At 44.1% G+C, this 12,667-nt stretch overlaps 1 protein-coding gene across 3 annotated transcripts in view; it reads left to right on the top strand.

Annotated features, from left to right (window-relative positions):
• The window catches only part of ARHGAP22 (Rho GTPase activating protein 22), a 341,624-nt gene that overhangs the window by 124,854 nt on the left and 204,103 nt on the right, over window positions 1-12,667 (top strand). For all 3 annotated transcript variants that reach the window (XM_030203167.1, XM_030203166.1, XM_030203169.1), the window contains exon 3: window positions 8-95. In XM_030203167.1, the coding sequence (XP_030059027.1) occupies window positions 8-95 (88 nt within the window). The remainder of the gene's footprint in view (window positions 1-7; window positions 96-12,667) is intronic.

Genomic DNA, 12,667 nt, shown 5'->3' with positions numbered 1-12,667 from the left:
GCTCTAGGGTTTTATTCCACTGCAAGGGAACCAGGTAACAGAGCTTGTCCCTAATCCAGAGGAGCCAGGAAGACATCTGTTTGAAATCATTCCAGGTAGGAAAATGTGTGTTTTATGTTTTACTATTAACCTTCTCTCATTGGGTACAGTAGCTGTGAAATTGCTTCTTTGTCACATGCTTACACTAAGAGGGAGAATCATCAAGGTGCGGTAAAAGTTTCTTGTACTGCACCTTGATATCTCATGGGATTCAGCAACCTGCGGGATCCTGATACCACAGGTAGTTGAATCCCACCTTAAAAAGCATGAAAAAATAACTACAGTTTTTTGCTGGGGTTATTTTACTGTCTGGAAGCATTAGGCTGCAAAGCTGTGTCCCAATGCTCCTGGGCTGACAGGGCTGGGACCCCCCAAGCAAGATCCCCTTTTCAATCAAAACCCCCCTCTGGTCTTGAACCCACCCCCGCCTGTGCAACACTTCCCTGCCCCTGTCTCCCACAGGGGCTACCTTCCAGTGCAGTTTTTTTTTTTGGGGGGGGAGAGGAGGGGTCCAAGGGGTTTTCAGGCAGGAATTATGTCCAATCTCTCCTAATGTATTCAATGCCACTCTCAGAATCGCATGACTACCACTTAGGGGGGGGGGGGGGGTCAGCTTTCCATATATGGAAACTACTGTTAAGGCCGTCATTCTGAGAGCATCGCTGGATGGGGCAGGAGTGTTTGGGCATCAATCATGCCCAAAGATCCCTTGGACCCTCCTGGACTCCTGGATGACCCATCTGGAAAACCTCCAGACTTCCTCCCCCCCCCCCCCCCCCCCACACACACACACAGTGGACCAGCAATGCTGTGAAAGATAGACTCCGCTGCCCCTATCTCCACAGAGGCTTTCTCATGGGGAGGTGGTCTAAGGCCAGAGGAGCAAATATTTTAGTGTGCTTTTTGGCCCTAATGTGACCCTAAGTCACGTTAGGGTATTTGCATATTACTCCCTAACCTGTGGTAATCTAAATTTGGCCACAGTATTTGGCGATGATTTTATGTCAATCAGCATTAAGGGCAAAATAATGTATGTTACAGCCCTAACACTGTTTGATGAATCCTCCCCCCCCCCCCCCCCCCCAAGTGGCATACCATACTCACGTTCAGTAACTACAGCATTCCTATAGGTGACTCACTAAACCAGTGGCGTGCTAAGGGGGGGCGGTGGGGGCGGTCCGCCCCGGGTGCACGCCGCTGGGGGGGGGGTGCCGCGTGCCGGTCAGCGTCGTTCGTTTCAATGCTCCCTCTGCCCCGGAACAGGAAGTAACCTGTTCCAGGGCAGAGGGAGCATGGAAACAAAGGACGCTGACCGGAGCACGGCACCCCCCCAGCGGCGTGCACCTGGGGGGGGTTCTTTCACTGGGGTGGGGGGTCGCGCTGCACCAGGGGGGGGGGCGGTGCACCCAGGGGGCGGGGCGCATCGACGATCTGCCTCGGGTGTCAGCCCCTCTGGGAACGCCACTGCACTAAACATATGCATATATCAAGTCAATTTTCAAAAACAGTGATCATGTTTTTTTTTTAAACACCAAATGCAAATAGTAAAAAACACAAGGAGCCTTGAAGAGTGGGGGTGTCTCAGCCTTGCTATACTGATCACACCTGATACAGTCCATGTTTCAGTGAAAAACGTCTGCATCAGAGGTCTAATAATAGTATCTGAATTCAAGAAAATAAATTATCCAGTGCTGAAAAACACCCTTGTCTTTAAAAAGACAAAATCTGCTGGAGACTTGAATGGATGGCGCCAAATGGAACAGCGCAAAAACACAACTAGTGCTTTAGAGTCTTTCCTGCCTTCAACAGTTGTTTTTACTTTCTGAATCTAGTACGCTCACTCTGTCCATTTCTCTCTGTTGAGAGCTGTGCTACCCTACTTTGTTTTTGGCTGCCTCAAAACTAGATTACTGTAATGTTGTATATGCTGACTTCACTGATATTTCTCTTTACAAATTGCAGACAGTTCAGAATACCTACCGTCTGCTATCCACTTTCTCTCTTGTGCCCATCACTACAATTATATAACACCATTCTTAAAAGAACACCATTGGCTCCCCATAAAATACTGGATTGCTTTAGAGATTTTGATCCTCACTTTCAGGGTTTTATGTTTGGGATCACCACCATATCTGTCTAACCTGATTATACCTTATTATCCTGTACTTGAGCTTGGCTCCGCATCTGATTTTCATCTATCTTTACCATCTGTTTACTGTGCTCATCTTAGATCCACTCATGCCTCCGCATTCTTTTATTTGGCCCTTTTTTCTCTGGAATTCATTACCATCTTCTTTGAAGTCTGAACTTTCTTTCCCCCATTTTCGCTGTCTCCTTAAAGCCCATCTGTTCTCCCAGGCATTTCCCTAGTCCTACGGTTGATTCTCAGGTAACGGGTACCAGCAGGTAGTTGGTTGTCTCTGCTTCCCTAGCTGTCCCTTTGTTTTCCTTGTTTCTGGCCTGTTTTGATGATTTCTCCTGTTCTTTTGATATTGGCATTCTTTTCCTACCTTCCTTTTTTCTTCATGATTTGTAAACCGCTTTGATTTATTTGAAAGGCACGATATCAAGTCTCCAATAAACAAACAAAACTATGTTCTTGAATTCAGATACTATTATTAGACCCCTGAAGGCATTTTTGCTGAAACACGGACCGTGTTGGGTCTCATCAATAAAGCAAGGCTGAGACAGCCCCACTCTTGAAGGCTGCTGTGGGTTTTGGGTTTTTTTTTTTTTTTTTTTTTGTTATTTGCTTTTGCTGTTGTGCTTTTTGGTTCTCCTCTCCTTTGTGGCCTTTTTAAACACCAGCCACAGTGTTTAAATATTTTATGTATATTCTGCACCGCTATTTGCAGAAGTGGTATACGCTGAATATATATAGTCAAAATCAAAAATGAAATTAAGGGTGTTAATGTCCAAATCAAAAACAGAAACAATATTCTGCCTTGGGTGAATCTCTTCATGAAGGCGGTTAATAAATCCTAATAAGTAAATAATAATAACCCCCCTCCCCCAAGAACATAATATTTAACAATATTTTTAAGGAAAGCAGAGGGCATCAACATCCAGCATAGCCCATTGTTTATCAATGGCTTTAAGCAACCACTGCTGTGGACCCAGCATCAATGTTTTGGCTTGATGCATGTTTTGAGGGACAGTCAGCCATGCAAAGTCTTCAAGCACTTGTGTCATCTTAACAAACAAACCCATTGGAACACAACACTGGTGTATTGTACAACTTCTTAGCACCCAGAGATGCCTGTATAAACCTTGAGTTCCACCACCTTCTTTAATGATGCCTCATACGCCCATTATCCAGGAACAGCTCCTGGCTGGTTAAATGGCACTAAACTGGCTATCCAGCAATATTCAGTAGGCGATCGCCAGTTATATCGTGTGATAAAACCGGCTATCCACTAAAATTTGGTGCATCGCCAGCTAAGTTTGATGGCCAAATTTATACCAGCTATTTTGGCAGCCTATCTTTGGTTGGTTTAAATGTAACCGGTCAGCACTGCATATTAGCTTGGCGGTTATGTTTAAACCAGCCAAAAATAAACCGAATATTCAATGCCGGTCACTGGAAATGGTCCAGTATTGAATATCTGGGCTCAGCACCGACTGCAAGTGTCAGCACCGCTAACTCCTGCTGTCTGAATATTGGCAACTATGTTTTTCAATCTGAGCCTTTGGGCCTAGTGAATTTGTATAAAGTTCCTTTGAGTTTTATTTAGTGTCTTGGTATGAAATGTAAAAGCCAAAGGTTTTGCCCACCCCTCTGCTGATGCAAAGAGTGACCCTGAAAGCTTGAACCCTATGCTACAAAAGGAATGAGACAAGCCACAACTTGGATCTCAATTACAGGGGAAGGTATTGTGGGGGGAAAAAAATTCCCTAGTGGAAAGAGTCTGATAGAGGAGACTACCCCAGAGGAGGGAAGAACTCTTTGGAATTCAGCCAGAAAGAAGTAGGCTTGCCCAGTACTTGGGGGAACTCCATGCCTAATCAGAGCAGAATAACTATGAAAGGGACCATAGACACTGATAAAGGAGATATAAGATGAATGACTATATCGTATTTACTTAAGACTGTACAACCTCAGAAAAAAAAAAAAAGATTACCTCAAAGCAGTATGGGTGCATTCCGATGCCCCAAAACCGTGAGGTAGGATCCTGTTCTGTAATGGAACTGGGGCACCTAGGTACTGTAATAGGATGCTAGAGTAACCCAATATTGGCATGCTTAACATGTAGGTGCGTGAAGTTACATCAGTCATAGAACTGGCGTAAGTATGAGTCTATAAATGTGGCAGGGAAGCATATAACTTACAGTATTTTGTAAGTTAAGTAAGTTGGAGCCCTACCCATGTCCTGACCATGCTCCACCTATGTGTATGTCTCCCTTGCAAATATGTGCTATGTAAGTTATGTGGATATTTACAGAATAGCATGTAGTTGCTCTACTGACACTTTTGTGGGTATGTGTACACATAAGTGCTAACATTCTAGACATTTACACACACAAAGGGCACGCAAATGCGGGCATCTAGGTTATAGATTGCGTTCAAGGTCTGCACTCTGGTCCATAAAATCATTCACGGAGAAGCCCCGGCATACATGTCAGACCTGATTGACTTACCACCCAGGAATGCTAAAAGATCATCCCGCATATTCCTCAATCTACACTTCCCCAACTGTAAAGGAATAAAATACAAACTAACACATGCGTCCAGCTTTTCCTACCTAAGTGCGCAGATGTGGAATGCATTACCACTCAACCTAAAAACAATGTACGAACTAACTAACTCTCGTATATCCCTGAAGACCTACTTCTTCAACAAGGTATACCACAATGAGCAATAATTATAATCGTAACATATCGCTTCTGTACCTTATATTCCAAACTGATTTCTTCCAAGATTTATTTGCATAACTGCTTAACTCTATTAAGTTCTTCCTATGATCTCTATGTAACACCAATTTGTATTCTTCTCACTCTGGAATGGCGAAAGCCATAACGGAGCATTGTAAGCCACATTGAGCCTGCAAATAGGTGGGAAAATGTGGGATACAAATGCAACAAATAAATAGAATTGCCCTTTAAATATTTTGCAGAAATCATCAGTAATGCTGGTTACAGCACACCATATCTGTCTTTGAATGTTTGTGGGAAAGAGGAAAATGGAAACTGGGCTTTGAAGTGAAATCCCTTCCCCTATCCCCCCCCCCCTACCCCAGAGAGATCCAACCCCCTTGGAGAATACTGTACATGTGGTGAGTGAAAGGAGAGGTGAGGAAATGAAAGTCTTCAATTTTTGCTTTGGATGCTTGGCTAAATAACTTTAAAGGGTGATCGACAAGTTTTAAAACTTTGACTTTCTCAGTATTTTTACACTTACGATTTTTTCCTCAGATTAATTTATATTTTTTTCTTTGGTATCATGCTTCTATATCTTCACGTATAGATAATTGTAATTCATTGTACATTGGGCTACCCAGAATACAACTCTTAAAACATACCTGTGAAGATGGTTTGATAGCGCTATACCTCTTTGAGATCATTGCACTGGTTATCAGTGGCTACAAGAATTGAATTGTAAAGTTTTATGCCTGGTATTTAAATTTGTTTATAGTAAGAGTCCTTTGTATATGGCCAACTTTTTACATTTGAAAACAGGCTGTGGTTCTAGTCGAACTCAAGTTCCTAGCACCTAAATCCTTGAAGCTACAATCTTCATGCAAGACTCAGTTTGGCTTTGCTGTCATGCCCTAATGGAATTCTCTCTGTTTAGATATTGGACTCGAACAAAATTATTTACATTTTCAGAAGGTATTGAAGTCTTGGCTCTTAACATTTTTTTGAATATTAAATTGTTTTATTTGGCATAATTTTTAATGTAATTCAGGAGTAACGTTCTCTTTTATTAACCTTGAAAACCCTTCTGAACTAATGGTATATAAATACTTTTATGTTATGTTAGACAATGGTGCACTGTCCCAAGACAACTTATTACCCCATACATCTTCAATAGGGGCTGCAAGGTGGTGGGGGGGAGTTGGTTGAAGTCCAAAAATATGAGGAAAAGTTGCCAGGGAGTTTAATGCTGATAACAGTATAAATAGACAAAATCTTCAAAGCAAAACATTTCTTTGAAATTGGGACTACCTCCGTTTACCTCTTATATAGCATGCTATAGCTTTGCTTTTTTTTTTTTTAATGTATTTTTAATTTGTGGAAGACCTTTACTAAATTCAGAATGAAGAAATCTAGACATAACAGATACAATATCAGATATGAATAACACTTCACTGAGGGGCACTTTTATTAAGCCGTGTAGGCACCTATGCACGCCCAATGCATGTCAATTTTGGGTACCGCTTGGCTACCACGTGGCCCTTGCAGTAATTTCATTTTTGACATGCGTCCGTTATGCACGCCGGAAAATATTTTAATTTTCTGGTGCTTGGGCGGTAATTGACATTTTACATGCATAGACCATTACTGCCCAGTTACCGCGTGAGACCTTACCGCTAGGTCAATGGCTGGCGGTAAGGTCTCAGACCCAAAATGGACATGCGGCAATTTTCATTTTGCCACATGTCCATTTTTGGCAAAAATTTTTAAAAAGGCATTTTTTTACAGGTGCGCTGAAAAATAATTCTGCATGCGCCCAAAACATGCATGTACACTACTGCAGGCCATTTTTCAGCTCACCTTAGTAAAAGGGCACCTGAGAGATTATTCTTTATTGACTCTCATATCGGGCCATCTACAGGCAGTCAAAGCTCCAGTGGAGTGAAGTGTACTTCCAGTGTATTACAATTATACCCATTTTTATTTCCCTCCACTCCAATCACATTCCCCTTCCATAAAGCCCCCTACTACTCCCTAAAAACCATGAAGAAACAGGAAAAAATGAAAGCACTAAATATTAACTCATTCAACAGGCAAACATAAATGAGTCAAGGGCTCTCTAATTTGTATTCATTTCACATCAATTTCCTCATTTCACCTAGCAGTTTTTTTGATATTAAAGGTGCCATAGCATAGTCAACCACTTTGTTTTCCAGTGCAAGATTTGAAATAAAACATATTGAGTTAGCAAGTCATGAATTTCAAATGCTACAATTAACCTCTTCATAGGAATTAAGGAGTATAGATCATAGTTTCACTTGTATTAACTCACTTACCTCTTTAACTTACAGCAATTATTATTTTCATCAATTATTTTTCCTGTGAAAATTTTCTTGTGGTCTCTCTGAAATTAACTGTGAAGAGGTAGGAATTTATCTAGTTATCCTACCACTGAATATCAATCTCTGTAAATATTACATAGAATACCTTTTTAATATCTGAAGTGTTCAGAAAGGCATAACACCAGACACTCAGCCACTACAGTGATAAAACTCAGTTGTTTAATGTCCACAAGTACTAATCCTAGGTTTTCAACACTTACCTCAGCTCAGAAGAATTGTACCATTTGTGTTAGTAGCCTCATTCTGTGCTGAGTGTTAAAGTCTCCAGAAAAGATTCTTGCACAGAGATGTTGGTACAAGAGGTATTTGGCAGCTTGTAGGCATTAGCTCTAATGACACCCAATTATCAGCACTGATTCTCATTACTCAAGCTACCAATGTTAAATTGGATGCATGCCTAATTTAATGCATGTAACTCTGGTCCTGGGGAACTGGGTTTAATTCCCACTGCAGGCACAGGCAGCTCCTTGTGACTCTGGGCCAGTCACTTAACCCTCCATTGCCCCAGGTACAAATAAGTGCCTGTATATAATATGTAAGCCACATTGAACCTGCTATGAGTGGGAAAGTGCAGGGTACAAATGTAATAAAAATAATAAAATAAATAAATATTTCTTAGGCTTCTGGCATTCACATATAGACATTTCAAATTATGTTTGTTCCTATTTACATCATGCTTAATACTTGACAGTATTAATTTGCAATCTTTTGTCTGCTTTTTATTTTTATTTAAGGACACATGGAGGGGCAGTTTTGAAAGGGACATCCAAGTTGCGATTTGGACGTCCTTGCAAAACGGCAAAATCCAGAGGTGGGGAAACACGTATTTTCGAAACAAGATGAACGTCCATCTTTCGTTTCGAAAATACCATCAGAGACATCCAAATCCTTAAATTTGGACATCCCTAGATTTGGTCGTCCCTAGACATGGACGTTTCTGACTTTCGGCGATTTTCAAAACCAAAGACGTCCATGTCAAAAACGTACTAATGCAAGCCATTTGGTCGTGGGAGGAGCCAGCATTTGTAGTGCACTGGTCCCCCTGACATGCCAGGACACCAACTGTGCACCCTAGGGGGCACTGCAGTGGACTTCATAAATTGCTCCCAGGAGCATAACTCCTTTACTTTGTGTGCTGAGCCCCCCAACCCCCCCTCCCAAAACCCACTACCCACAACTGTACACCACTACCATAGCCCTTACAGGTGAAGGAAGCACCTATATATGGGTACAATGGGATTGTGGTGGGTTTTGGAGAGCTCGCTGTTCCCTCCACAAATGTAACAGGTAAGGGGGGTATGGGCCTGGGTCCGCCTGTCTGAAGTGCACTGCAGTACCCACTGCTCCCGAGACCTGCATGCGCTGTCATGGACCTGAGTATGACATCTGAGGCTGGCATGACTTTTTTTTAAAGATGTTTTTTGAGGGTGGGAGGGGGTTAGTGACCACTGGGGAAGTAACGGGAGATCATCCCCGATTTTCTCCGGTGGTCATTTTGGGCACCTTTTTGTGCCTTAGTCGTAAGAAAAACACATCCGGGGAAAACATCCAAGTGTTCGTCAGGGACGTCCTTGCTTTTTTCGATAATCAAGGACATCCAAGTGTTAGGCATGCCCAAGTCCCGCCTTCACTACGCCTCCGACACGCCCCCTTTAATTTTGGCCATCCTTGTGACGGAGTGCAGTAGGAGACATCCTAAATCGGGTTTCGATCATACCGATTTGGACGTTCCTGGTACAAGGACGTCCAACTTCCGATTTATGTCGAAAGATGAACGTCCTTCTCTTTCAAAAATGAGCCCCTCCATCTACTATGGTCTCTTTTGCAACCTCATTATCGGGATACCCTACCTTAGGGTTACCATTTGTCCGGATTTCCCCAGACATGTCCTCTTTTTGAGGGCGCCGTGGGGAGTCCGGGCGGATTTCCGCATTTCCCCAATTTGTCAGGGTTTCGTCGGGATGAATGGTAACCCTACCGCGATCCTGTAATGCGGTCGTTGCCGAGAGGGTCCGCCGACTCCGCCCTTCCCTTACCATGAAAAACGGGTCGGTATGCCATACCTTCCTTCCCCTGTTCTTGCGCCCTTCCTGGCTCCAACAGTGTATAACTGTCGCGTCCGTTACCAGCACTGCAGTCGGAAGCGTTGCTATGGGACACACGTCATCTCCTCAAGCTCGAACAAGGCAGGGCAGCAAATCAGTCCCTGATCCTAGCGGGGAGGGTGGTGGACAGGCAGTGCACAGTCTATGCACAGCAGTGGGTTTCCGCTGGCACCTAGCAATGTCTGGAGCTGATCGGCGCTTCCTGGTGGTGGCCGGCACCAGAGCAGCAGCTCACATCGATGACGAGCGGAGCAGCCAGGGCTTCTGAGGACAATGACTTCGTCTTCATGGTGCAGGGGCTGGAGCAGACGGTGGATGGAAGATGGAGCAGAGTCTGAGAGGGGGCGCGAGGGAGGCGGGCAGAGACTGGATGGAAGGGACAGAAAGGACACATGGTGGATAGAAGGGGGGAGAGAGAGGACATATTCTGGATGGAAGGGAGAAAGAGGGAGAGCAGACCCTGGATGGATGGATGGGAGAGAAATGGCCCATGGTAGATGGAAGGGGCAGAGAGAGAGAGAAAGGGCGCATTCTGGTTGGAAGGGATAGGAAGAGCAGATTGAAGGGGCAGAAACAGAGAGAGGACAGATCCTGGAGGGAAGGGAGAGGGTGGGATGACAGACCATGGATGGATGAGAGAGAGACAGGGGCAGGGCAGATAGTGGATGGATTGGGCAGAGAGAGAAAGGGCAGACCCTGGATGGAAGATAAAGAAATGGTAGAGACAAAGAGGGCAGATCCAGGATGGAAGCAAGAGAGAAGGCATACAATGGTTGGAAGGGGGGGAGTGGATTAGGGTGTATCTGTGTCCGTGAAAAAGACATGATTTTCTGTTGGCATTGACTATACAGGATCGATGATCTGTACTATTCCTGCTGGTTTAGTTTTACAACAGATGTTTGATGTTCTACTGCTCACTGCAATGTTTAGGATGCTGCCTTTTCCTAGGTACACTCTTGTGTGACTCGTAGAAGTTACTGCTTAAGATATGGTAGAATTGCAATGTAGGTCCTGAATGACATTTGTTGTGTTTTGTATTCTCGGTATGTATAATACTGGATTTTGGAGGGGGTGTTAAAAAATGATCGGCCCCGGGTGTCAAATACCCCAGGTACGCTACTGGCAATACGTGACGGGGCGAAATAAGGATTCGAAAGGGACGTGGTATGGGTGGGGCAGGGGGCGTGGTGTGGGCGGGGCGGGGCAGGGGGGCGTGACATGTGTCCTCTTTTTCAGAGGACAAAATATGGTAACCCTACCCTACCTTATTCCGAACCATGCGCTTTTGAGTGACTGTTGGCCTTCCCCCAGTTTCTAGTTTAAAAGCTGCTCTATCTCCTTTTTAATTGCCCATACCAGCAGCCTGGTCCCACCCTGGTTAAGGTGGAGCCCATCCTTTTGTAATAGGCTTCCCCTTCCCTAGAATGTTGCCCAGTTCCTTACAAATCGAAAACCCTTCTCCCTGCACCATGGTCTCATTCACTCATTGAGACTCTGGAGCTCTGCCTGTCTCTCTTAACTGCCTGATTGTTCATATGCAAAGCAAACAAACTTCACTGTAGGAGCTGTATTCCTCATATAGTGTATGTCTGTTATCTGTGGTGAACTCTTATCTCACACATTCCACAGAATGGTTTCCTTCAAACATAAAAGAATGCTGCCAGCTACTGAAGTGCCAGTTGCAACAAATTGCTCTGAATATATCTCACCTAATTTAATTTTTTTATCTGAAACTTTTTATGAAAACTGGGCACTAGTCTTCCTTGGCAAGAAGAATGAAAGATTAAGGGGCTCTTAGTAGAGTTGCCGTGCGGCAACCCGGAACTACTGCTGGCCTAACATGGGTGCTGGCGGTAGTTCTGCCCCCAGTGCATGGCATTTCCAGTGCTAGCAGGAATATTGAAACAATATTTCTGCAGGGAGTTACCCAGCGGTAATTGGGCAGTGTCGCGTGCTGCCCGGTTACTGCCAGGTTAGAGCAGGAGCCCTTACCGCCATCTCAATGGGTGGCAGTAAGTGCTTCCCCTCCCCACCCCGAAATGGTCACACAGCACAGCCATTTCATTTTTGGCTATTTTCACCTGCTGCGGTAAAAGGAGCCTGGCGCGTGGCACAAATGGCTGCCGAAGCTGGCACAGGGCCTCTTTTACTGCTTAGTAAAAGGGACTCTAAGTACAGACAGGTAAAAATGATTCTGTATTTTGGGAAGGCAGCACATGTACATTTGAACTGCTTTAAAGGATGCGGTATAAAAAAATAGTAGTATTCCCTGTGGATAAATGATTACTGTGCTCAGATATGCAGGCCAAGGGTGCTCAATCTCTTTCAGGCTTGCTTGCATTTCAATAATATTTGAAGCTATATAAGCTAAAAAAAAAAATGTTTTTGACTCCTTTATAGCTAGAAGAATTTGGCAGGAAAATGATGTGAACTTAGAGAAGCTCCTTATTTTCTTGGGAGATTCCTGTTCCATCATATTCCCTGTGGGAAACATGACAAAGAGGCTGATGTAGTAACCTCTGAACAGGCCTGGAAAAGCAGTCATGCACAGAAAAATGGTAAATAATATGTAAAACCATGTCTGAACACCAAAACTACAATAGTGGAACAAATGACCCACTCCTTGTTGATCCAGAAAACTTATGAATCAAACACAAACGAGTGAGGAGCAAAAATGGATGAAAAAGACCTTAGTTGGCTGTGGTCGTTCCTTGACGAAAGTTAAGTAGTTCCCTTATCGGGATACAGCACTTTTTCCTATACAGCTCAGTCTCAATCATTAGTCTTAAAAACCCCTCCATTTTAGAAAAATGTATTAGTTTTGAATCTCATGCTCTCTCATACGTTATATTATTGTAAACTAGTAAAAAAGGCCCGTTTCTGTTTTAAAGGAAACGGGCGCTAGCAAGGTTTTCCTCGGAGTGTGTGTGAGTGACTGTGTGAGAGAGAGTGAATGTGCGAGTGTGTGTGACACAGAGAGAGTGAGACTGGGTGCGAGTGTGTGTGTGAGAATGAGAGTATGTGCCAGGGTCCCCCGGTCTGTCTCCCATTTGCAGGGCCCCCCCTCCCTCCCAGTTGCAGGGTCTGTGTGTCTCCCCCTCCTTTTGTCCTCCACGTTTTAAGGCACTGTCTATCCAGTGGAAACAGCTTTAAAAACGACAATGAGAAGCAGCACCTCCTAGGTTTCCTTTTTTTGAGTGTATACAATGACGGCTGTGTAGGGCAGTGGCATAGCCAAGGGTGGGCCCAGGCCCACCCACTTTAGGT

Source organism: Microcaecilia unicolor, chromosome 5, assembly GCF_901765095.1.
Source record: "Microcaecilia unicolor chromosome 5, aMicUni1.1, whole genome shotgun sequence".
NCBI lineage: Eukaryota > Metazoa > Chordata > Amphibia > Gymnophiona > Siphonopidae > Microcaecilia > Microcaecilia unicolor.
This window is presented reverse-complemented; position numbering and strand designations above follow the sequence as displayed.